Source organism: Dasypus novemcinctus, chromosome X (assembly GCF_030445035.2).
Source record: "Dasypus novemcinctus isolate mDasNov1 chromosome X, mDasNov1.1.hap2, whole genome shotgun sequence".
In the NCBI taxonomy this organism is placed as follows: Eukaryota; Metazoa; Chordata; class Mammalia; order Cingulata; family Dasypodidae; genus Dasypus; species Dasypus novemcinctus.
Genome location: NC_080704.1, coordinates 16,857,942 through 16,885,343, shown reverse-complemented (window position 1 = coordinate 16,885,343; position 27,402 = coordinate 16,857,942). Strand labels below are relative to the sequence as shown.

The 27,402-nt window shown below is 39.3% G+C and overlaps 1 protein-coding gene across 3 annotated transcripts in view; it reads right to left on the bottom strand.

The window, feature by feature from the left end:
* Window positions 1-13,804: 13,804 nt before the first annotated feature.
* Window positions 13,805-27,402, bottom strand: part of MOSPD2 (motile sperm domain containing 2) — a 74,491-nt gene continuing 60,893 nt past the window's right edge. For 2 of the 3 annotated variants that reach the window (XM_058291802.2, XM_071213011.1), the window contains 2 exons: window positions 16,850-16,952; window positions 14,862-16,243 (listed from right to left, as the gene is read on the bottom strand). In XM_058291802.2, the coding sequence (XP_058147785.1) occupies window positions 16,106-16,243; window positions 16,850-16,952 (241 nt within the window). In that variant the 3' untranslated portion in view covers window positions 14,862-16,105. Of the gene's footprint in view, window positions 14,677-14,861; window positions 16,244-16,849; window positions 16,953-27,402 lie in introns of those variants that run through there. The other variant, XM_058291803.2, reaches the window with a different exon arrangement.

Below are 27,402 nucleotides of genomic sequence, written 5' to 3'. Positions count from 1 at the left end.
CCAGGGTCTCTAGCTCCTACCTTTGAGCTCTGCCATTGTCAGTACATGACTTCTATCCTCAAGGTTATCACATTGGCCATGACAACTGCTGGGAATCAGGACATCACATCTGCAGTCCAGGTCAATAGCCCACTTACTTTTTAAAGAACCTTCCTTGAAATCTCACACCACACTGCTACTTACATCTCATTGGCCAAAACTTGTTACATATTTATACCTCACTGTGAGGGAGGCTAGGAAATGTGGTATTGATTTTTTTTTCAGGTTGTCATATACTAAACTAAAAGCCAGAACTCCTGACCCCCCCCCCCAACACACAGTGGTTATTTGTAGAACCTATTTGCAAATGCAGATGCAAATTTGCCCTTTTATTCTCACTTTACAAGTGGCAGGCAGGGTTGCTATACCACACAAAACAACACTTGTTTCCCTGTCTACCTTCCAGTGACATTTCTTTGGGTCTATTCATAATCTATGCATTCCGCCCTTCACTTGGTAGCTAGCTCTCGTTCAGGAAATCTTTTTTCAATAGAACATAAAAGGAGACAAGTTGGTAGAGTTATGCTTTATATAAAGGAACTAAACAAGAAATGGAGTGAATTCATAGATTCAGCAAAGCAAGATCCATTTAATTAGCATCTACAACTAAAAGAAACACACTCAGTAGGGAATGCCAGGTGGGAAGCGGATTTGGCTCAACTGATAGAACATCCACCTACCACATGGAGGTCCAGAGTTCAAACCCAGGGCCTCCTGACCCGTGTGGCGAACTGGTCCACGCGCAGTGCTAATGCGCACACAAGGAGTGCCATGCCATGCAGGGGAATTCCCTGCGTAGGGGAGCCCCATGCACAAGGAGTGCGTCCTGCAAGGAGAGCCGCCCCATGCGAAAAAAGTGTAGCCCGCCCAGGGGTGGCGCCGCACACACAGATAGCTGATGCAGCAAGATGACGCAACAAAAAGAGACAAAAATTCCCGGTGCCCCTGACAACAATGCAAGTGGACAAAGGAGAACACACAGCAAATGGACACAGAGAGCAGACAATGGGGAGGGAAGGGGAGAGAAATAAATAAAAAATAAATCTTTTAAAAAAAATAGTGAATGCCCAGAAGGGGTTTGGTAGTTGTTTCTGTTTCCAAGGACCATACCATTCAGTAGGAAGTTGTAAAATATCCTGTTCAAGTGTCTTTTATATGGCCTCTGGAGAGCCTCAAAATATATAAATGGTCCCTATAATAAGCTCTGTTTTGCTTATGGGTTTCAACCATTAGATGAATCCATTAAATCTTGATGGAGCATTAAACATCTGAATTCCTTTTACAAGTCTGAATGTCAAAGTGGTTTTTGAAATGAGAATGAACATAGAGCCATTTATTACTAGTGACCTCCCCAGCAGTTCTAACCACCAGGTTCTGACAAATAATGGTCAGAGTACATCTTGTATTTTTCACTGCACAAGATAAACCCTTCACGGTGGTGTGCTCCCACGAGTGTGCAAGTGGGTTAATCACTAGTCTTCAGACTGGTGCTGGGATGTGTTATGAGTTTTTAGTGTTTTCAACTGTTTACCCCAATGCAGATTTGCATTTTCATTCATTCAACAAACTTTTACTGAATTCCTCTTTGGTTTCAGGTGCAACGGTTTCAGGCTGCTTTCTATTAGACTAGAATGAGATATTTTCCCCACAACCCTCTTAGAAATGTGTTTTGCCAGTCCTTCCCCTCTCTGCAGAGCCCACACCTAGCACTTGATCAGCTAGCTCTCAGGAGGACACTTCTATGCCAGTGGAAAGGAAAGGGCTAGCCACTGGTCTGCATTCCACCCTAGAGACACAGCAAGGAGAAATGACCAGATTATATCTCCTTGTAAACTTGTTAATTGGACATCTTGATGGTATTTGCTCGTGTTGAGTCCTTAGCTATGGAATACATTTATTAGGTTGTACCTGGTTTGTCTAGAATTACTTATGGTAAACACACCTGAAGTCAGTAGATTTCTGGGGCATGGCCAGCTGGAAAATGCCAGTGTCATCTAGTTATTTATCAGAGTATAAAATGAAGATGTTTCGTGATGAAAACATCCTTTTGTGTAAGAGATGCTCCCATTTCAGAGATCTGGTATGTTAAATTTGGGCTGGTGCTACCCCACAGTAAGGCTATGATTCCTGAGGACAGAGACCACATTTTATTCTTTATAGCACTGTGCCCAGCACAATAAAGACCACCTTGAAAAAGCTAAATGTTTAATTCATATTAAAGAATATGGATACATAACACAATCCATTTATAAATGGCTGTAAACTAGTTAGCCAACAACCCCCCACCACCACCACCACCAAAAGCCATCCATAAGCAAACAGCTTCTAACCACAACAAGTGTTGCAGCCAGGGGAATGCTTGATAGTGGAATAAAATGGGAAGGCCCCTAGGATAAAATGGACTTCTAAGTTACAAGGCATGAGTCCTTTAGATCAGTGCTTTTCAAATGTTGACATGCTTATGAACCACCTGGGTACCTGCAGATCTTGTGAACATGCAGATTTGGATTTAGCAGGTCTGGGATCTAACATTTCCAAAGCTTTGTTTTTCAAAATGTGGTCCACAGCACTGCAGCATCAGCATGACCTACATACTTGTTTAAAAATGAAGACTCTCAGGCCCTATCACAGGTCTTCTGAATCAGGTTCTGGCTCCTTTTTCGCAGTGTAGCAGTTTGATATTATTGATGAATTCCAAAAAGAAGTATTGGATTATATTTGTAAACTGATCTTCTCCTCTGGGCATAGTAAATTATATTGGATTCATAGGTTTACTTGATTAAGGAATTATGTAAACCTCTTGTGCCAGTAGGGTGTTGAGTCCCCACCTTCGGTAGGTGGGAACTCACAGAAAAAAGGCATGGCAAAAGACAGAGTTAAGGGTTTTGATGTTGGAGTTTTGATATTGGGATTTGATGCTGAAGCCTTAATCTGGAGCCCCAGAAAGTAAACTCACAGAGGAAAGAGAAGCAGGCCCCAGGAAGACAGGAACCCTGAACCCAGAGAGAAGCAAGACCCTGGAAGGGAGGAACCCAGGAAGCCTGAACCCTCGCAGATGCTGGCAGTTATCTTGCTCCATCATGTGAAAATAGACTTTGGTGAGGGAAGTAACTTATGCTTTATGGCCTGGTATCTGTAAGCTCCTACCCCAAATAAATACCCTTTATAAAAACCAACCAATTTCTGGTATTCTGCATCAGCACCCTTTTGGCTGACTAATACACATAGACTCCTTCAAACTCACTCTTTGAAAAGGTGCAGGGAGTTCTTATTGATTTCCCTCTAAGGTTATTAAGCCCTACCTAAAAAAGTGATATTTTCTGTGGTGCCTCTAAATCTCCATTATAATTGATTGGCTTTTCCAGCTTATTGTTAAGGGATAACAAAACATAACTTCTCTTCCTTACACTTTTCTGAAACCATAAAACTTTGAACTTTCGGTCCATTTCATTCAATTTCAGATTTGTTTAGGGACTGCCTGGCACCCAGTCTAATGCCATTATGCATGCTACTAGAGGGAAGAAAAATACAATATTGAATAATGAATCCCATGGGCAAGAAAAGGAGCATTGAAATTTCACCTATAATTGAGTCAAAGAACATTAGATTCAGTAGGTAGTGGAAAGATGTGCCTGGGGAAAATGAAATGCATTTATATATAGGATACTCACAGCATACCTTTTTTTTTTCTCTGAACCTTTAATAAAAATGTGTATTGATTATAGGCCAGGAAATGGATGGGCTAATGGGTACAATTAGCCAGAGATCAGGACTGCTAGGACCACTGAAATGCAAAGATGTGAGAGAAGAAGGAAATGCTACTGGAAGGAAGTGAAGTACTGAGCAGAATTTGTCTTCAGAGAAACATCAAGATGGAAGAAAAGACTCATAAAGGAAATTACTTTAACACACAGAGGGGCTGAGATGAAAGCATTATATGCAGTTAAATCTAAGTCTGCCCATCAGTAAAAAATGTCACTATCTTTAAACAAGTAGTATGTGCCTACTTATATTTAGTGTATCTAGTGAAGTATCCTAAACTAGGGTTCTTCGAATGCCCTTGAGGTCAACTTGGATTTGCCCTTTAGGGAACCAAAGCCAGATAAAGTGGGTGTTTCCTGGAGGTAGTAACTGCCAGATCCGTGTGGGTTGGCTGAAATCCTGGAGGCAGGAGAGCAATAGCCACTGGCTTTCATGATGAGCTTCCATCTCAGTGGATCTCAAACACTTTTCACACATTGAACTGATCTTAGAAAGACAGCAGATTAATTTTTGTCCAGAGAGGGAAAAGAAGGAGGGGCGATTTGGACACATGCAATCTGGCATGACTAAGATACAAACTAGCTGGAGAGGGTAAAATAGGACATGAAAATTCAAGTCCAAGGTTTTCAAGATTACACAGAGCTGTATTTAACTAAAAGCTAAAATATGGCAACTGCCACATTAACTGCTCTTAAAAATGACATTTAGAAAGATAAGAACATGAAGATCTATGTTGGGTTTTGTCAGTAGATCTCTCCTTTATTTGAAAGTGTCGTGGGATCTGAACTTGGACATATCACCTGCTACTCTTGGGTGGGCTTTTAGGCACACAGGGTGCCTTCAGCCATGTTATAATGCAACACGATGTTCTCCAAAGTGTGCCGGGGGATACTTAGTCCTAGAAGACACTGCTTCCAAAGAGGACTCCAGGGTTTTGTAAATTGGGAAATTCATAATATTCAAGATGTGTTATGCACATGAGTGCACTGAAGATTGACAAATTCTGAGTGAGGGACTTGAATTTGGTGTAATGCAGTGTTTCTCCAAATTATATGACAATGGAAAACTTTTGGGGCCAGCAGAAAACAGTATTCTAAGTGACTTACTTAGGGGAAATGCAGGTCTATGGAGATAGAAAACAGCCTCTAGAAACTGCTCCGGCATGATATTAATGCAGCCAGTTGTCCCCACTGTGATGTGAGTAGAGTAAGAAAAGTTGGGGAAAGCTCCCTGCTTATTTAACTTTTGGGTGAGCACAAACAGTCTCAGGGAGTCCATGACAGAAGATGTGTCTTTGCCAGACTTGGAGAGACAATGACCCTCCTGATCTGTGATTCCCATTCAGGCCACAAACCAGTTTTTTCTAGGTTCTTTGAAAGAAGCGACTGTCTCTTATACTTGATACGTTCTGCCTAAAATTGTGCTGGATAAATGTTAATTGATTGATATACATGGAGGACATTAGAAACAATGAAGAGTCACAGAAGAATTTCACAATATTTTATATTTTAAATCTCAGGAATTCATTCCTTCTTCAATGAGGCTCCATCCATGTGGCAAGCATGGTGCAGGTGCTGGGTAGCCTATAGCAAACACCATGCCTTCCCTCATGTAGTTTAGAGCCCACTGGGGAGAGAGGCATTAATAAAAATCAACAAATATAAATACCAATTGTAATGAGTGCTATAAGGAGAATGCGGGTGGTGGCATAGGAGCATTGAATAAATAGACCTGAGCATGTCTTCGGGATGAAGGATGCCTCGGCTGAGCAAATGATGAGCAGAGAGCCACCCTGAAGGGGTGAGGGTAAAAAGGAGGCTGAGGAAGTAGGCAAGAACCTAATCATTCAGGGCCTTGAAGGGCAAGGTAGGAAATTAAATCCCGGGCTAAGAACCAGAGAAACCACCTAAGGGTTTTAATCAGAGGCCAGAAAGGCTCAGATCTAAGTTTTAAATGTGCCCAGACTGATCCTGAATGCAGTATGGAGAAAGGATTGCAGAGGGACAGAGGATGCTGCAGACTGCCCAGGATGGTGACAGGAATCCAGGTGAAGGTTGCTGTAGACAGAAGCTGTGGAGATAGGATAAGTGGTAAGGATGGGTTGTGGGGATGTCCAGGATGAAGATCAGGTTTCTAGCTGATGTACATGGTTGGAAGGTGGTGCCATCCATTGAGATGGGGACTGGGTACTAGATCTGGGGGAAGATGGTGAGTCATTTTTGACATTTCCTCATGGACACCTGGAACTGCTTAGCTGAGAGTGGCTACGTGTGTCCAGATTTAGAACAGGAGGTCTGGGTTAGAAACACACCAAGGTTAATGGCTTACAGATAGCTATTGCAGCCTTGGGTGTAGAGGAGATTGCCTTAGGAGAAAAAGGAAAGCCTTTTGTCTTAAAGGCTTGGTGGAGGAAGATGAGCCAGGGAAGGACAACTAGGGTATTGATAGGAGAAGGAAAAACAGGTTTTTTTCTTTTTTAATCAATTTTATTGACATGTATTTATAAAGCATACAGTCCATCTGATGTATACAACCAATGGCATTTGGTATAATCACATAGTTGTGCCTTCATCAGTTCATTATTAGAACATTTTAATTATTCTAATAAAAAATGAAAAACAAAAAAACTCTATCCCTTAATAATCACCTCTCAATCTCTCTATCCTTTCCCTGCCATACATAGCTGCTATTTTATTTCTGTCCCTCTAAACTACCTGTATTTATATTTTTTATAGATGGAGTCAAACAATACATAGTACCTTTTGTCTAGGTGCTTTCACTAGTGTATTTCCTTTTTCCCCCTTTAACAGAAGATTAATATATTACTATACCCTACTGTCTAGTTTGCTTTAGTTGTATTTTTGCTTTATATTAATATCTTATAACATTAATGTACATTTGTTCAGTTTCAAAGAAAAACAGTCTCATATAATGCAATATTACCAAAACACATATTTCACATGAGGTTTTGCTAAGCTATACTGTCCCAGGTTACATTTTTTAGCTTTCCTTCCAGTGATATATATGACCTTAGACTTTCCCTTTCAACCACTGTCATACCCATGTAATAGCACTGCTAACTACAAACAATATGATAGACTTTCACCATTTCTATTCATTTCCAATGATTTAAGAATGACCTTTATACCAATTCTGCACAGATTAAACCTTAGCTTTCCATTCTCTAACCTCATTCTATTTTCTGGTCTAGTTATTAACTCCATGAGCTTACACAATATATTTAGTTCATAATAGCTCAGTCGTACAGTATTTGTCCTCTTGTTTCTGGCTTGCTCCACTCAACATAATGTCCTCCGGGTCCACCCATGTTGTCATATGCTTCATGACTTCATTTATTCTTACAGCTGCATAATATCCCATTGTATGTATATACCACAATTTGCTTGACCATTCATCTATTGACGGACATCTGGGGTGTTTACAATCTTTTGGCAATTGTGAATAACATTGCTATAAACATTGGTGTGCAGATGTCTGTTCACGTCACTGCTTTCAGTTCTTCTGGGTATATACGTAGTAGTCGTATTGCCAGGTCACATGGCAACTTTATATTCAACTTCCTTAGGAACTGTCAAACAGTCCTCCAAAGTGGCTGTACCATTCTATGTTCCCACCAATGGTTAATAAGTGTTCCTATCTCTCCTCATCCTCTTCAACACTTGACCACTAGGATTCTATGAGAACAAATTCTCCTAGTTTTATGGTCCTGGCTTTTATATTTAGGTCTTTGATCCATTTTGAGTTGATTCTTACATAGGGAGTGAGTTAGGAGTCCTCTTTCATTCTTTTGCTTATGGATTTCCAGTTCTCCTAGCATCATTTGTTGAAGAGACTGTTTTGTCCCGGTAACATGGACTTAGTAGGTTTGTCAAAAACCAGTTGGCAGTAGCGGTGAGGGTCCACTTCTGGACTCTCAATTTAATTCCATTAATTGATGTGTCTATCTTCATGCCAATACCATGCTGTTTTGACCACTGTAGCTTTGTAATATGTTTCAAGGTAAGGCAGTGAATTTTCTCCCACATCACTTTTTTTTTCCTTAGGAGGTACTGGGAATTAAACCCAGGACCTCATATATGGGTAGCAGGTGCTCAACCACTGAGCAAAATCTGCTCCCCAATGAAAGTTAGTTTTGTTTTTTTCGTTGTTTTGTTTGTAGGAAGTACCTGGGATCAAACCTGGGACCTCATATATTGGAAGTGGGCGCTCAATCACTTGAGCTATATCTGTTCCCCACTCTTCTGTTTTAGAATGCTTTTGGCAATTTGGGTGCACTTCCCCTTCCAAATGAATTTTGTAATTGCCTTTTCTATTTCTGTAAAGAAGACTATTGGAATTTTGATATGTATTGCTTGAATCTATAAGTCAGTTTGGATAGGATTGATATCTTCATGATATTTAGTCTTCCAATCCATGAACACAAATTGTCTTTCCATTTGTTTAGGCCTTTGCTGATTTCTTTTAGCATTGGTTTTAGTTTCCTGAATACAGGTCCTGTACTTCTTTGGTTAAATTTATTCCTAGGTATTTGAGTCTTTATTGCTATTGTAGGGGAATTTTTTTTCTCCTGATTTCCTCCTCAGTTTGTTCAATACTAGTGTACAGAAACATTATTGATTTTTGCATGTTAATTTTGTATCCTGTCATTTTGCTTACACTTGTTTATTAGCTCAAATAGCTTTGTCATAGACATTTCAGAATTTTCTAAATATAGAATCATGTCATCCCCAAGCAGAGAGTTTTACTTCCTCATTTCCTATTTGGATGCCTTTTTAATTTTTCTTGTCTAATTGCTCTAGCTAGAACTTCTAGCTCAATGTTGAATAACAGTGGGCATTCTTGTCTTGTTCCCAATCTTAGAGGGAAAGCTTTTAGTCTTTCAACATTAAGTAGAACATTAGTTGTGGGCTTTTCATATATGTCCTTTATCATGTTGAGGAAATTTCCTTCCATTTCTGTTTTGCTAAGTGTTTTTTATCTCTTGTGTTGAAACACCCTTGCATACCAGGAATAAATCTCACTAGGTAGTGATGTATAATTGTTTTGATATGCTGTTGGATTCTATCTACAAGTATTTTTGGGAGAATTTTTTCATCTATGTTCATTAGAGAAATTGGACTGTACTTTTCTGGTAATATATTTATCTGGCTTTTGTATTAAGGTGATATTGGCTTCATAAAAATATGTTGGGTAAGCTTCCTCTCCAATTTTTTGGGAAGAGTTTTAACAAGATTTGTGTTAATTTTTCTCAAAATGTTTGGTAGAATTCACCTGTAAAGCCATCTGGCCCTGGACTTCTCTTTATGGGAGATTTTTGATGACTGATTCAATCTCTTTAAATGTGATTGGTTTGTTGAGTTCTTGAATTTCTTGTAGAGTCAATGTAGGTTGTGTGTTTCTTAGAATTTGTTCATTTCATCTGGGTCGTCTAATTTTTTGACATAGAGTTTCTCATATCTGCTTATGATCCTTTTATTTCTGTGGGGCCAGTCATAACATTCCCCTCCCCTTTCATTTCTGATTTTTACTTGCATCTTTTTTTTCTTTGCTAGTCTTGCTAGGGGTTTGTCAACGTTATTGATCTTTTCAATGAACCAGCTTTTGGTTTTGCTGATTTTTTCCCTTTTTTTTTCAGTTTCATTTATTTCTGCTCTAATCTTTATTATTTCTTTCCTACTGCTTGCTTTGGGATTGCTTTGCTGTTCTTTTTCTAGTTCCTCCAAGTGTTCAGTTAGGTCTTTGATTTTAGCTCTTTCTTCCTTTTTAATATGGGCATTTAGGGCTATAAACTTCCCTCTCCGTGCTGCCTTTGCTGTATCCCATAAGTTTTGGTATGTTGTGTTCTTGTTTTCATTCATCTTGAGATATCTACTAATTTCTCTTGCAATTTCTTCTTTGGCCCACTAATTGTGTAGGAGTGTGTTGTTTAGCCTCCATCCATTTGCGAATTTCCCCCTTTCTTGTCTATTATTTATTTCCAGCTTCATTCCATTATGGTCTGAGAAGATGCTTTGTGTAATTTCAATCTTTTTATATGTATTGAGACCTGCTTTGTGACCCAACATGTGGTATATCCTGGAAAGAGATCCATGAGCACTTGAGAAGATAACCTGCTGGGCATCCCTTGTATGTGATGGTTTGCTTCTCCCTCGCTGCTCACAGAATTTTCTCATCTTTGGCATTTGAAATTCTGAGTAGTATGTATTTTGGAGTAGGTCTATTCAGATTTATTGATTGGGGTACAGTGTGCTTCTTGGACATGTAAATTCATTACTTTCATGAGAGTTGGGAAATTTTCAGCCATTATTTCCTCAAATACTCTTTCTGCCCCTTTTCCTACTCCCATGACACATTTATTGTTGCACTTCATGTTATCATTCAACTCCCTGAGGCTCTGCTCATTTTTTTCCATTCTTTTGTCTGTTCTTTCCTTAAAACTCATTTTTTAAAATGTAGTTCTAACCTTTTTATTTAGTTACCTTTACAGAATCAGCCTTTTCATGTCCAAGAAAACTATCTTAAATCAACAAACTGGAGTGAAAGGGTTATTCTGAAAGAAACAGAAAAGTTGGCTAAATTGTTTTTCCTGTAGCTTTATTTAGAAAACCACACAATTACTTGAAGGAGCCTTTGCCCTAGAATGTTAACTCATTGCTAGGATCTTTCTCAAGTGCTTTTATCATTGAGGAAATGTTTAAAATAATGATGATATACTTTCCCTTAACCTTTTATCTATAAAAGGTTGGATACCCATGGGAAATGCGTTGCAACCAGAAAAAGCCAACTGAGTGAGTCTTACTCTTCCCCATGCCTGTCACTGGGTGCCTATCACCAGTGTTAGTCTCCTTCCTTTCAGGTGATGAATACCCATGAATTAAAAGCCATCACACAGCCTGGGTAAGGTTGGATTCAGCTTTCTGACCCTCCCATTTCCTGGTCTGTAAAAAAACAAAGCAACAACAACCTCCCCCGCTCCAAACAAACAAACAAACCAACCAAAAACCAAAAACCAAACCTGAGGGGGCTGAATTGGATGAAACTTCAAGCCCTGCCCAACTCACACTCTAAATAATCCCCTCTCAGGAGTATGGGTGAAGCTTGTGAATATGATAGGATCTTATTGATGTGACTATGTATCATACGGCACAAGGTGTTTGCAGGTGTAATTAAGGTTCCTAATGAGTTAACTTTGAGTAAATCAAATGGGAGATTGTTCTGGGTGGGGTGGACTTAATGAGGTGACCCCTTAAAAGGGACTGGGCCCTTCCTGAAAGAAGAGATTTGATGTGGGAACAGCCATGTTGTGAGCTGCCTATGGAAGGGTGCACATTGCAAGGATATGGCCTTAAGGAGCTGGGAGTGGTCCCAGCTGACAGCCAGCAAGGCGCCTCTCAGTCACACAGCCACAGGGAACTGAATTCTGCTGACAACCCAAGAGCACTTGGAACTAGATTTTTCCGGTCGAGCCTCCTGATGAGGACACGGTCAGTCTATGCCTTGATTTCAGCCTTGTGAGACTCTGAGCAGAGAACCCAGCCACACTGGGGCTAGACTCTTTGACCCATGGAAACTGTGAGATAATGTGTTGTTTTATGATGCTAAGTTTGTGGTAATTTGTTACACTGTAATAAAAATTAATATAAATTAGGCTGATTTCATTAAACACATGACTTTTTTCACATCAGTAGGCCACGGCTCCCAGGACAACTGGTGGCAACACATTCTAGTAGGTATCTTTCTACTAAGTGATGAATAAACCTCTTTGGAGGTTGATACTGCACACCTGAATGCTCCATCAAAGTAAACATTATTAACCTATGCACTTAAATCTTCTCCAAAATAAGGTTTGCCTGTAGCTTTGAAAACCAAGAAACTTACTTTTCCAGCCAAGTGTCTTGAGTGGCTATTATATATTCTCACCTGTTTCTCCTTAGTATTTTTGTTCATTCTCTTTTTCTCTTATACTGTTTAATGATGGTAAAACTCTCTGACCTGTCCATTCAACATTTGAAGCAATAACTCAGACGTGGCAGTGTGTGTGTGTGTTGTGTGTGTGGGGGGGACAGATTTTGTGAGACTAGTTCAACTCTTAGATCTGCTGAGTAGCCATGTGACCTTGGCAAAGAAATACTTATCAGGCCCTCATTTCCTCTTCTGTAAAAAGCAAGTAAGATTTTATGACATATCCCAGAATGCTTGGAATAGAGGTACAAAACTGGTAGCTTCAAGGACCACTCAGATTTTCATTCTAAAAAGACTTGAAAATGTGTACTTATTTTTGTTGCCATGGGACATGATGTTTCTCTGTGTTCTGTGCTAATTTAAGTCACTGTTTTCAAATACTTGAATGTAAGAGTTATTAGCCTTACTCTGCATGGAACTGGATATGAGTGGGATACAGAAGGTATGAGAATTGTTGAAGTTACAGAGAGGTAATTCTTCCTTAATATAAGGTAACAGTTAAGTTACAGATTGAAAAGATCCCGTGTGTAATTTTATGGACTTGTTAGAAATTTACAGTGGAAACTATAATGCGTAGATTAGTGCAAGATCAGTTGTGTGGTTTGTTCTGAGGGATGTGGGGGTGATGTTGGGAATCTACTCCTTCACAGGAGTTCAGGTAGTAATCTGGGAACCAGAACCAAGAGTGAGGTGCTGAGAAGGCAAAAGAGGGAATATAAAGCAGGGTTTGGGGACCTGATATTAGGCTTTGAATATGGTGAGGTATTTAGGACAATCAATCCAAGTATGAAAATCTATAGGAAGCTAGGATGGAAGGGGATGGAGGCAACATATCAGCAGAAGGAGGCCAGCCTCTTTAGGGACATTTTACTTGTATCATTTCTTCTCATCCTCACACCGATTCTGCACTTATGGGCAAGGAAACTAAGGCTGAAAGAGGTTAGTTAACGTTCCCAAGTCACCTAGGAAGTAAGTGGCAGAAAAAGGACTTGAACCCAGGCAGTTTACCAAAGCCCTTACTCCTCACCACCATTGTCTCAGTTGGAACAAATGGGAAGATTTGCATTCTGTCCCCTTGGGCTAGGGGAAAAGGGAGCTCTGTGATCCTGGGGGTTGTGTTCCTCTGACTTCTGGAAACCTTAAGTTGGCCATGAACCTTTAGGGGACAGGGAGCAGAAGACTTTTGTAATCAACCCTTTCCTAGCTGGAGATTTTCCTTCCCCATAGGAGCTCTTCTGTTCTCAAGAAAATTGGATCTCTGAGGAAAGGAGACCACTCCCTCACAGGCATTGGTCTGTGTAGCTATCTTTCTTTGTAGCTAATATTTTGAATTTCTGATGGTTTGAACTTTTTACCCACTTGATTTTGTGTCACCACCTCTTCTTCAGTTTAGAAGATGGACCTGTCTTACTATTGTATTTTTGTGGTGAGGAAATTGCTATTGGGGAGGTTGTCTTCCACGGGTGGGAGGGAACAGACATCAACAATCCCAAGGGCCTCTTCCATTACCTCATGGTAGGGAATGGTCACAGTGTTGCCTAGATGAGCCCGGCACACCGAGTCTGCCAGGCAGGATTCCTTGTCAGGGAGGAAATGCGTATAAATACTAGGACTGGGGGGATGTAGGGGCAATTCTGGCTCATTGTAGCCTGAGTTCTAGATTCAATAATGGACCTCAAGCCAAGACAGTGGATCCAATGCTAAGTGTGGGGAGAATGGAGAATTCCTTAGAAGAGCATCCAAATATTGCTAGGGAAGGGAGGAGGAGGACACATTTTACCTGGTAAAGAGCATGTTTACCTGGTATCTGAATAGTATCTTTGAAAACTTGCAGTGCTGGCCTTATAAAAATGCAAAGCCAATTCAAGAGAAATATCTATGATCTTTACAAGGTCAGATTAACTCTGAACATAGATTTACTTTAAAATTCTTTATCAATTAGAGACCAGAATTTTTTCCTGATGATATTTATTTCATAAATGTAATTATTCTTCTAAAACATATTAAAATAGAAAACATGTTCTTTTGAACAATTTATACAAAGAAAATACCAATATAGTAATAAAAATACTGAAAATATATGAAAAGCACCAGAAGATTAGAGAAATTACATTGGCAACAATTCTAGGAATATATTTTTGTTTTTTGTAATTGTACAATAAAGTGCTATTAAATCCAGTTAAAATTAGTGGTGAGATATAAAAACAGTTATGGCATTATTATGAAATTTGAGGCTAGGTATATCAGCAATCACATTTTTAGGCTACTTGCAGGTCAATTTAATATTTTCACGGAAAATCTATTAATTTTTATTCCCAAGTAAAAACAAAAATCTAAATCTAAATGTTGGTCCTTGGTAAATTTGGTCATGAACAGCCAATGACGTGATTAAAAATACAATTCTTAATTATAAAAAGGTAAAGTGCAGAGTACCAAAAATAATCATACAAATGTGATTAAAATCAAAGGGATATAGAATAAAAGCAAATGTAATTATATGTTTAAGACAAATACAAAAGTTTAGATACCTTTGATTTTATAGTTAATTTTCAATGATTCTGCCTAGTCTCATTTTAATAGACACATAAACATGAACAAGATATGTTAAATTCAATAAGATTGACCAGACGTCAAAGCAAGAATGTTTTAGTGAGCCAACCTGATTTGCATATGAAACATTAAAGGGACACTGTTAGATGAGGAAATAATTAGGACTGGAAATGTACTGATTTATCTGCCAAGGAACAAAAAAATATGCAAATCGTTTGGGATTAGAGGATAACAAAGTAAAAAATCTAACATATAAGAGGAAGCACTGTGACATACACAGGGAGCTACTGTGAATGGTACTTAGGGAGGACTGCAGTCAGTTTCACATCTGGAGCTGCCAAACTGAAACAGAAGAACCCACATTAAGACAGAGCATCAGACCAGTGTCCTTTTAAGGTTTTCTAGGCCTATTTTGAAGGAACTCTATTATAGCATTCTTCATAATTCAATTTATGAATCATCAACTGCTAAAGGTGAAAGCCGACAACACTATATCTCAGAAGAAGAATAAATCCCCAAACATGGCATAATTAAAACTCAAAATTTATTTTACAGGCAGCCTAATTTTTCTTTCATGTGAAGTAGATTTACATTTGAATCAATATGGACTGAAACTGACCATATTAATGATGAAACTAACTTCATTAGCCTCTGCTCCTGCACAGTGTATCTTTTAGGAATGAAGGCCCATACTGAGTAATATTCTAACAAAGGCAGAATATCAAGTAATTCAATTAACCCTGGTCCGAAGGTTTTACAGTATATCATGAGTTATATTTATTTTACCCTTATAAATACTCCAGTTTTCTGTAGGATTCTCATGGCTGATTTTCACATGGAATTTAAATGTAAATTAATTATATTGTTATGCATCTCAGAAAACTAACTTCAAAATTTTTCTCTAACTCCTTTTATCTAGAATGAGAGTGAAGATGGTGCAATTTAGGGGCCACAAAGAGACTTCTTTGATTTGGAATGAGTAAAGATGGTTCAATGTAGAATGAGGTTCAGTAGCCAGCCACAGTAAGAAACAAGAAACTACATTAAGCAGTTCCACTTTCTAGTCTTTTTTAAACGAGATTTTTCCTTCTGGACATTACTAAGAAAATGCAAAGAAAAATGCAATGAAACAGTTTCCAAAATTCTATCTAACTTGGTGTTCAGAAAAAAGCCCTAGATTAATAAAAGATGGCTCCTAAGGAACACTGATAGGAAACAAAGGGTAAAGTGATTTGGCTCTAAATAGTTATACATTCCAAAAGAATATTGACTATGATCTAGAAGTAATTTTTGAAATTACAAAGTTATGATTACATAAATTATTCTGTTTTCTTTTTCAATATACATGTTCTTCTATATACATAGTATAGAAAAACTAACAAGTTGGCTCGGCTATAATAATTCCATCATAAAAAAGCAGATTATTATTTTTTGGCTGCAATGAAGCATTTTACTTACAGTTCAGTTTAGCTAATATATACAAGATAAAAACAAGCATTGAAAGGAAAAAATAAATTATATTTAAACTATTAATTTACATAATGGATATGTCTTAACTTACTAGCTATAATTTCTGATAATCAATTTCTTCAGCATTTTCAAGGCAATTCTTTAAGCTAACAGTTTATTTTCAAGACATGTATCTATTCCCCTCTGCCCAAGTGCTGCATATTTCCTTTTAGGAAGCACAGATGTGTATTACTTTTAGTCATTTCTGGCACAGTGGAGAAGTTTTAAGGAGCCATGTTTCCCTACTGGGCATACCACTTCTTTAATGATACAACAAATAGAAAAAAGAGATGACAAAAGCAAGCAAGAGCACTGTTAAGGAAAGCAGCAGCTGTTGGAACCAGATACAACGCTGAACTTGGTCTTGAAGTTTCCTATTGCTTTCTAATAAACGCTTGAGCTAAAGAGGAAAAAAAGGATGAAAGACTTGTATTAATAAAACAGTACATTAATCAAATGTGAATGACAAACAGAAATGTTAGAAATCCAAACATTGAAGTATGGGGTCCATCTACTCTGAAAATTTGGGAGCTGGAAATGCAATGAGGAATTAGATTTGCTCGGTGGACATTTATCTGCTTACTCTAGTTTTTCAAAGGTCTAATTTTCTAGTTGAGAAAGGAGCAATCACTTCTGAGAGGTACAGAAAACCTTGAACTACCATGGGCTACTCAGAGAGCTTCTGTCCCCCCCCCCCAATTTAACGCACTACAGGGTACTTTGGCTTTAAACTGGGTTCCTTGATACTCCCTAAAGCTCTATGAGCTTTGCTATATGGTCGCTATTCCAAATTAATATGGCCAAAGCTTTAAAAAAGTTAGCAGATCTCTAATAATTAATTCATCATTCACTATTTCTGATTCGATTTCCTTCACAAAGAAGACAGAACAGCATTTCTGTCATGTCCAAGCCAGAGGTTGTTCCTTAAGTCAGTGGGTAAAAAATGGATTTCTAATGTTCATTAGCATTTACAACTTTGATTTAGTTAGGAAGAAAGCAAGCTTACTTGTAGATAGAAGTCTTCACTGGTTTTCTCTGACATGTGGAAAGTATTGTCTTTTAAGGTAAGAGTGGTTGGTTTACTGCTTTCAACAACATGACATCTTAATCTATAAAAGTCCAAAAGAAATTTTTTTATAAAAATAAAATGTAAAAAAGAAAATCATAGAGAAGTATGAAACAGAGGTGAAAGTACTCATTCCTCTCCCCAGCTGCATCCAAGGTGTAATTCAGTAAGTACGTATCTTCTGGCTCATTAATGAATGTATAAATAAAACCTTTTATAGTAAATAAAACTTATTTGTAAGTGTGGAGTCAAGGAGATATTGCTGGAGTTGACTGGATAATTTTTTAAATACTTTTAAAATGGGGAGAATGTTGTCAAACAAATATGAATTAAATGCACCCAAATGAAAATTCGCTAATAAATGGATTTCCTTCCTGTGTATGAAAAACAAATAAACAAACAAAAAAACCATGAGATCACAAATACTGCTCAACAACCCACAGCGTCAATGGAAAGTCAGAAGAATTCATCTAAATATCTTCTGATTTGAAGGCAATCACCCTTTCTAGATAGAAGACTCTTTACTTGGGCCTTCAGTCCCAAACCAACATGCCTCCCTCTATGGGCAAGGTAATAGTGATCCCATCTTGACAGTTACAAAAGAGCAAGCCATTAGAAACTAAAAAAATAAGCAAATACAAAACAAACCCCCTTCAATTTTGGTGGCGTTTTTGTAAGTACTTTAATCTCAAATACCTTTTATATCAGTGTTTCTCAACCTTTCAATTTCCATAGCCATGGCACTGACAAAAATCAACTCTTGCTAAAAACAAAAAGTCCTCCTGTGATATAACTGTCAAAAATATATATCAAAGGGAACAGATGTGGCTCAAACAGTTGAGTGCCCACCTCCCACATGGGAGGTCCCAGGTTCCCAGTGCCTCCTAAAAAAACAAACACACAACAAGCAAAACAAATGATAAAACCAACTCGGGGAAACTGATGTGGCTCAGTGGTTGAGCACTGGCCCCAGGTACCTCAAAAAAAAAAAAATCACAGGATATATTTATAAATTGACCTTCAGGTCCTGGGTTACAAAATGGCCTCTAGCAAAGGAGGCACACAAGGTGGACAACCTATGCTGACACAGTTGGATTTCAGAAATGTGCAGCTTGGAGAACGAGACTCACAGTAAAGAGGACAAGAAAAAGAAGCCCAAACTCTGACTGATTAGTTCTGGACAAGTTTCCTTCTGCCTTGCTGTTCCAATAAGCTGCTAGAATAGAATTCCCCTGACAACTACCACTTCTTTTTATTTGGACTATAACTTACCAATGCCCTCTGAATGCTTTGGAACACCTGCTTTTACTTGGTATTGCCCAATTCAGGAATTATTATATTGTTAACAAAGCTCTTTTCTTTCTATTTGCAGTAGCAGTTCTTTTGACAATTTTTGGCATCCAAGTGGGATCTGAAGAAACTCTCCTTCAGCCTCTGAAGTCTAGGCTTTCCATTTCCTCCAGCCTCTTCAAAGGCCAAAGGTAAGTTCTCTTGGATGGAGCTCCACTTCCTTGTGTTATAGGTCTTTAAAAATTATTTTCAGTTTGTTACTTGAGTTTGGTGTTTAGGTAATGACCTTTGTTTACTAGCCTGGTCATGGGTACCAGTGGTTCAAAAAAAGCCTTCTGGATTTTCTTGGGGGGTGGGGCGGGAAAAGGACTCCCACTGCATGTTCAAACACCATGGTACTTGTTCATGTTTGTTTTTGGATCAATAGCAAAATTTCACCCCAGATAGTCTGTCTAATCAGTAGCCAATCTGGGGATCCTTTTCGTTAGATAAACTTGTATTTTTATGACTGCAATAGGAAAACTGAGGCTCTAAAATAAGTGCAATGGAGTGCTTATTTCTAGTGGTATTTAGAGAACTGAAAACAGGTTCGAGAGTGAATGCTAGAAGACACGGTCTCAAAATTATCTCAAACTAATTAGGAACTAAAATCCATCCCAAATGCATACCCCAAATTCCCAAGTTCATACCTTCTGTTCCACCACCTCTATATCCTCCTTTGCCAGCTTTCCACTCTGAGCCCCATCTTCAAATGCCTTCAAGATAAAACCTGCAGAAAACGCTAACTGATGGATTTGGAGGTCTGCCCAAATTGTCTTCACCCCTTGGTCTAAGGCCAAACTCCAGGCCGTAGCTAAAGAATTCCTTAAAGCAACGCAAGACCCTCAAAAACTTACTGAAGAATTTTGCATTTTAATTCAGGCCTATCGACTTGCCTGCCTGACCTTTAGCAACTCATTCATATGTTAGCCGGGCCCAGAGAAGCCAAAATTTAGATTAGAATGGCAAACTGGAAGGACCCAGAGAAAAAGATATGACTGTTAAAAGTAGCTCCCCTCATCTAGATTGAGCTAAAATCATTATCTCAACAATTGGGAGATGCCATTCCTAAGGCCTTTCCCTGCAAGACTGATTCGGCCAAAGTCCAAGCCTGCAAGTAGGGTCAAAATGAACCTGTCTTTGATTTTCAAGAAAGACTAGAAAAAATGTTTGCTGCAACACTTTGGACTAGCCCTAGATCAGGGGTTCTTAACCTTTTTTGTTCCATGGGCCCCTGTGCCAGTCAGGGGAAAACCATGGACCCCTTATTAAGTCCACACTATACTGTGTATTACTTAATAAATAGATCACACCCACATCAACATGTCCCCACAAGAATAATATTTTTTCACTTTCAACTCAAGTTCACGTTCCCCTTGTTAAGAACCCCTGTCCTAGATGAATCTGGATCTGGAATTGCTTTTAATGCTATGTTTGTCAATGAACTAAAGGCCAACCTTGCTACCTTAGTAAAAAGGCAGACTTGGCTGGGAAACAGTCCCAGTTACCAAGTAGACAAACTTAACTGTAAATTTGCACTCTAAAAACTGAAAAGGCCACTACACAAGCCAAAGAACTTGCTTTACAATTACTACCACTGTAGGCCCCTCCTAAATCATCCCATACCCCAAGATCTCCTGGGGTCTGTCCTTATTACAAAAAACTGGGGCACTAGAAAGAATACTGCTTTAAATTAAAAAGTAAACATCATCACAATGCTTCCAATCCACATCCTCCACCATGTAAGGCCCACAGTGACCTGTCCTCTGAGGGTACCTTGGGTTGCTTCTAGCCTCACACTTTAACCAGCAAGTAGAAGCAAAGCCCCAAATTAATGGAGAAACATTTTCTTGATCAATACCAGGGCTACTCTCTCCACTATTAATTCCTCCCTTTTGAAGCAGTCCATACCTTTGAATAAATATACTGTAGATAAAGCAGGCTAGTAAAATGGGGAATCTGGAACCTGGCAAGAAATCCATGTGGACATCAATAATCCCAAGATGGCTGCTGGAAAACTCACAAGAAATCCAACTGGAACGAGATTTCCTCCAGAAGCCAGGAAAAGCCCCGGATATTCCCCCAAGGACTTCACCATTGGGCCCTTATGGGGGATTACTGGTGGGGTAATCAATCAAAATAGCAAACAGCTGGGACTCCTCCCGTGCCATTAGCAAAGGGGTGGAATAATTAATGGTTTAAAAAGCAAGCTCGAAGACTTCTTGCTCTCTTGCACTCTCTTGCCTTCACCCTGTCCTTGTGCCTGTTCCTGCTCTCTGCATCCTGCTCTCACTGTTTTCCCCTTGCCATGATTACCACACACGTAAAACCTGGGCATTTATAATTTATAACGGGAAATTGTATTCTATAAATCAGCCTGCTTTATCACTTTTCCGTCCCTTCGTCTCTACCTGGGACCCATGATCTGTTATTTTCTTCCATTTCTCTTCCCTCTCTACCTTAATAAATCCCTGGCCTAACTAACCCAATGGGCTCTTGAAATTCATTTCTGCAGCATAGTCAAGAACCTAGACAAAATCCAGTTACATAGATACTTGGGGGTTTCTAATCAAGTTCAAACCACTTCCAAATTGGCCCCAATCTCCGTTATCCTTACGACCATTCACAGAAATTCATTCTTTCTTTCTTTGTGACACCACCCCAGTTAACCAATTAGAATGAGATCTCCTAAATAAATGGAAATGTGACCTCAAGGTTAGTGAAAAAGGAGAAACAATTTTATTCCTGCCTAATCCAGAAAGCCCTTTAGACCAAGAAGAACTATGTCACCTGCATACATTGAGCCTAGAAACTGGTTCCACCCTAGAACAGTCAATAGACACTAATCTCCTGTCCTCTATTCCTTAAATTAGGGTCCAATTAAAAGTGCAGAACCATTTTTAGTCCAAATAGCCCTCTTTAAAATCCTTTCCCAATCTTCCTCAAACCAGAAGCCATTAGAGAGGTTTAACTTCTATTATTCAGGACTTCAGGCAGAAGGGCTTAATAATCCTGTGCCTTAGTGCCTGCAATGCTCCCATACTTCCTGTAAGAAAACCCAATAGGAAAGAATGGGGATTTGTCCAAAACCGAACAGCAATAAATTAAATTGTCATTCCTCACTTCCCCGCAGTACTAAATCCTCATCTTTTCCTCTCCCAGATTCTTCCTGGGACTACCCATTTCACTGTAGTTGACCTCTGCAATGCATTCTTTAGCACACCCTGCTAGCCAATATCTATTTGCATTTACATGGAATGAATTACAATATACCTGGACTGTTATGCCTCAGGAATTCACCAAATCCTCCCCCCATTACTTTCTCAAACCTTTAAAAAATGACTTATAAGACATAATCTTTCCCTCAGGTCCCACTCTTATACAATATATTGATGATCTCCTTGTATATTACCTCCTCTGGAACTGCCATTAAAAATAAAGTATGTAGCTAATCTGTTTGAAGCCCTTTTGCTTCCCAAGGCTATTGCAGTTATCAAAGTTAAAGCTCAGGCTTCAGAAAACCCTCAATTCAGACAAAAGCAAGGGAAATATCTTGGCTGATCTGGCTGCTAAGATGACAGCCCAAACTCCCACAAGAACCAGTCCAGCTTTGTATGCTGAATCTAGCCTCCCCCTTGCTCAATATGACTTATACGACTTAATGAAGTATTAAGAATTGGCAACTCCCAAAGAGAAGAGCCTATGGAAGGAATCAAGCTCTAAATTAGACACTAACCAAAACATCTGGAGAGGGCCTAACGGTCACCCAGATTTACCAGATGCTCCCAAGTAAATGTTCTGAGCACTTCATTTACTCACATACCTCAGAATGGCCAAAATAATAGAAAAAAAAAAAAGGAAAAATACTGGTGAAGATGCTTTTATAATATTGCTCACCAGGTCTATACTTCTTGTCATATGGGTCAACAATACAACCCAGGAAGGCCATTAAAGTCTCCTGTGCAACATTTTCCTTTACTATGTGGGCCAATGCTAATCTGGCAAGTGGATTTTATCCTGCATCTCCTTTCATATGGATGGATCTAAATATATGCTAGTAATGATCTGTACATTTTTTACTGTGTAGAAGCCTTCCTTTGTAGAGAAGCTACTGCCAATTGGGTAATCAAGAAACTCCTTAAAAACATCATTCCAACTTGGGGCGCCTCCACAGAACTTCATGGTAATTAAGGCACTTATTTTACAGCACAAACAATTAAAGACATATGCAGAGTTCTCCCTGTATATCAAAGGCTATCTTGCTCATGCCACCCCCAATCTTCTGGCTTGGTGGAAAGGACCAACGGGATAATCAAACAGTAAATTAGCCAAGCTTAGTGACTCTCTAGAATTACCCATACCTTCCACTAGTCCTGTTCAACCTTCATTCAATCCCCTTTGGAAAACAAACTCAAACCTCCAAGAAATTGTTACTTGAAGTCCTTTACTACTTCCTTATATATTGTTTACAGACCCAAATATTGCCCAACAAGACCTTCTTAAATTTTGTGAGGTACTAATGAACTAATTTTGAGCTTATGCTTCACAGGTCGAAGAAGGCTCAGTTCCTGACTCCAACTGATCCCAAAAAATCTGCAGCCTGGAGAGTTTGTGTACTGGAAAAGACATCAATTTGAAAACTCATTGGAACCTCAATGCAAAGGACCTTACCAATTCTTCCTCACCAACCAATGTGTGGCTAAACAAGCACCTCATAAACCTTAGAAAATTACAGCCACTGATGGCTTCAAACTCACCCTAAAAAGAGTTTCAGATTGCCCAGAAGCAGATGACAACCAATGTGGACAACTTTCCCTAAGAGCTGTGAATCAAGAAACACGCATTCATTCCTTTTCTTTCTCTTCCCATTCAGTATCCCTTTTCCCCAGCTAGACAAAGGGCTGCCAACCTATCAAATTGCTAAATAAGACACTACAGAAGGGCTCCAGTTATCAGCTGTACCCACAGACATTGAGACCTGGAGAGATACATAAAGGATTATTTTGCATAGACCAAGTATGGGACAAAAGGGATGGGCACAAAAGGCAAATATCAGAATGAGCTGCCCACTGGACTTATCTTACTCTTGAAGAAAATGGGCCCCCCAGAACATGAACTGCCCAGACTATAATGAATTTCTCTCTTTGCATAAACAATGATAATGGCACTGGACCTTAACTCAGGTACTATCCCAGCCAACATTTGTAATCAGACTCTCTGGTATGGCAAAGAGGAAGGCAAATGGTATCCTCCCTACAATGACAACTATCATTTCAAGTTATACGAAACAGCCTTTTCTACTATTGTAAACTTCAGAGCATTGGAATGACAGTATAATTCTTGTCTATAACTGACAACCATACTATCTATCTAGACCAATTTTCAGGCGTTGTTTGGACACAAGTCCCTAACAGTACTTCACTCATTTATAATCATTCCCACAGCCTAGTCCATCAGCCACACTGCAATGCCTGTTGTTCACACTCCCCTAGACCCCATAATTTCACAGACTTTGCTTATAAAGATGCAAACTCCTCCATTTCTGGAGGATGAGAGAGGCACGAACAAAGCCACTTTAACTCTCAGTCTGGCCAGCACAGGCTATTTCTTCCTATGTGGAAAGAATATCTATAACAGCCTTATCACCAGCATAGAGTGGGACTTAGGCAGTAACAGTCTTTACTCTCTGACCTACAGAAGAGGGGCCACTTAGGAAACAAAAAATGTAGCCAACTTAGGATCTTTCATTTATCAACTTAAAAATCATTTTAGACGTAAAGAGGACACTACAGAATACAACCTGTTACTTGAAAGGTCCATATATAATTTCTGAGAAGGATATTTTAGTTTCATGGAATTCTTCAACTTGAAGAAGCCACCTGAAACTTGTCAAACTATTCAGGGCACCTTTAATAATACCATCAAGGCATAAGAGAACTTACAATGTGAGGGAGACAGCTTAGCAAAGGTTGTCCTACAAAACCTTAGGGCACTTGATATCCTCATAGCACAGCAAGGAGGGATATGTGCTTTTTAGGGGAACAATGCTGCTTTTATGTAATCTAGCAAAATTGAAAAAAAAACATTAAGGACATCAAAGAAAAGATTTAGGTGCTGTAAGAATTAGGGACTCCCTGGGCGTGGGATTTTTTAGCTGTTTGAATTTTAGATCACAGGAAGACTGGGTTAGGGACATATTTAAAACATAGTCAATCTTTTTCCTCCTTATAATCATCACAGTATCTATAATTTGTTGTTTTATTTCCAGAATATTGGCTACAGTTCAACCATCATTTCAAAATCAGGCTGGGAAATCAGGCTTTTGACCTCGAGGTCTGGACTTACGATGCCTTACTAAGTACAAAACCTCTGATAAATACCCCCAAAATCCTGTTCCTATGAATAACATTACTCTCCTGTCTTTCAGAAATCTTGTCACTGACTGTGATGGTTAGGCTAATGTGTCAACTCAACCAGGTAATGGTGTCCAGTCTGGTCAAGCAAGAACTGGGCTAACATATACAAGGACATTTCATGGACTTTAATTATCAGTGAGTTGACTGCATAGATGGCTGGTTACATTTACAATCAATTGAGGAGATTGCAGTTAGCAATGAGTGACATCTTATCCAATCAGTTGAAGGCCTTAAAAGGGGAAGTGATTTCAGCATTCAGGAAGAATTCCCAGCTCTACTTCCAACAGCCAACATCTTCTGAGAACTCATCAAGGACTTTCATCAGAGCCCCTGGTTTGCAGCCTGCCCTGTGGAACTTGTACTTGTGTGTCCATTCCCACCGTCATGTGAGAGAATTTTATAAAATCTCATACTATTTATAAATATCTCCTGTCGGTTATGTTTCTCTAGAGAACCCTAATACACTGACCTTTGATGAAATTCATTTTCCCAGTGGTACCTCAGCTGGCAATAGCTCTGTAACATATTCCCTCCTCTGTAGGATAGGACATTGGACCTTTCCAGCTATGTGGACACCTAGGATACTGCCCTAGCACCATGGAACAGCACAAACTCAATCTTCGTCAGTGATGCTTTCTACCAATGATCTTGATGATAAGCGGGAAGTGTTAAAGGAACTCTAAATTGATCTTCAGACCCTGGGTTACAAAACAGCTCCCAGTAAAGGAGGTGTACAAAGGTAGACATCCCGTACTGATGCAGTCATACTTCAGGAATGTGTAGCTTGCAGTATGAGACTTACAGGAAACAGGACAAGAATAAAAGGCCTAAGGTCTGACCAATCTGTTTCCAACAAGTTTCCTTTTGCTTCAATGTTCCAATAAGCTGCTAAAACAGATTCACCTGACAATCACCATTTCCTTTTTATTTGGACTATAAATTCTCAATGTTCCCCAAATACTTTGGAGCACCTGCTTTTTCTTAGTGTTGCCTAATTCACCAATTGTTATACTGTTAATAAAGCTGTCTCCTTTCTACTTGTAGTAGCAGTTCTTTGGACTTAACGTCATTTAAATATGTAAGTACTTGATCAAAAAACAAGTCAAACCAATCTGAGCTTCAACTACATCTGCATCCCTTCCTTCCCCCTGAGGCAGGCTAATGCTCTACCTCTGCTTTCCATCTTTGCCCTTTCAGCCTTCTCAGGAATTTCACTGTCAATTGTCTATCTTGTATATGACCTCTCCTCCTCCAATGATCCTTGATCCAAAACAATGCTCAACTCCAAATCCTGAGTCCTAGATGGTGCTGCAGGGATGGATGCTGAATGTTGTGTGTCCTGTCGTGGCCCACTGGGTGGACTGGGGGAGAGTGTGGACTACAATGTGGACCACTGTCCATGTGCAGCAGTGCTCCAGAATGTATTTGCCAGGTGCAGTGGATGTGCTGCAATGATGGAAGAAGTTGTTGATATGGGAGAGGTGGGGTGGGTGGGGTGGGGAGTATATGGGGACCTCATATTTTTTGAATGTAACATTTACAAGAAAATAAAGAAGAAAAAAAGTTAACTTTGAAAAAAAAACAAAAAATAAACAAAAAAACAATGCTCAAATCTCTCCCCTTACAAAACCCAAAACAAAACCACCTCTTCATCTACACATTTCGCCTTCCAAATACTCCCTGGGGCCCCACCCCACCAGTGAATCCTCCAGAACAGTTTTACAACCTCCTTTTTCTCAGCATCTGGCTCCTCTGGCATGTGGCCTCTGGCTGATTCTAAGAGCGCTCCTCTAGGTCATCAATGACCTTCTATAACATCAACACCAATGAACACTGTTGACACCTGATCCTTCCTTGAGTATTATGGGTGTAATGCTGCTGAGTGTTTCCTCCTTGTGAAATGTCCTCTTCTCTGAGCTTCCTTGACAGTCATAACAGAACTCACTTATTGGTTTTCCTCCTACCTCCTTGCTGAGACAACTGAAATAAACTTGTCCCCTGGATCTACTCTTCTCTCTTCCAGTCTATTAACTCCATTGCAAATGGGGTGATCTTTTCAAAGGTAGATTTGATCGCATCCATGCCTTACTGGTTTTATGTTAATGGCCTCCTGTCTGCCTCTCCAACTTCCTTTCTGACTTTCTTAATACGGGTCCCCTCACTCTTTGTGTTCCAGCCATGCCTGCATTCTTCCATTGCTTTTATGGCTAAATAAAATCTTCATGACCATTACTAGGTTTCTAACTTCTTATCTAGAAATTAGAAAAATAAGAATACCTATCTCATAGGGTTGTTTTAATGGCTGAGTAAATAAATGTAAAGAACTCAGGACAGGGCTGGCTCACAATAAGTTCTATTTGAGTGTTCACTCAATACTACGATTTTGCCCATGATTACCTATAGCCACCCTTCTCTTCCACCTAGTCCCCAGTACAATCCTTTTTAAAGGATAGGCCAGGTCACCTCATGGCTCTGCTCTGCACCCTTTGATGTCTGACTGTTGCGCATCTCCAAATCAAAATGCCTCCCTCTGATGATGTTCCAGCTTCCTACCATCTCTCTGATGTCATCTTCCACTACTCTTCCTCCTCACTTGATTCAAGCTACTCGGACCTCCTGTTTCTCACATGCCAAACACACTCCTTTTTCATTTGTTGTTCCCTCTGCCTGAAAGCTCTTTCCCCTGTTATTCCTTCAGGTTCTTCTCAAATGTCATCAGTGTGGCCAGTGACATTTTGGGCCAGGCAA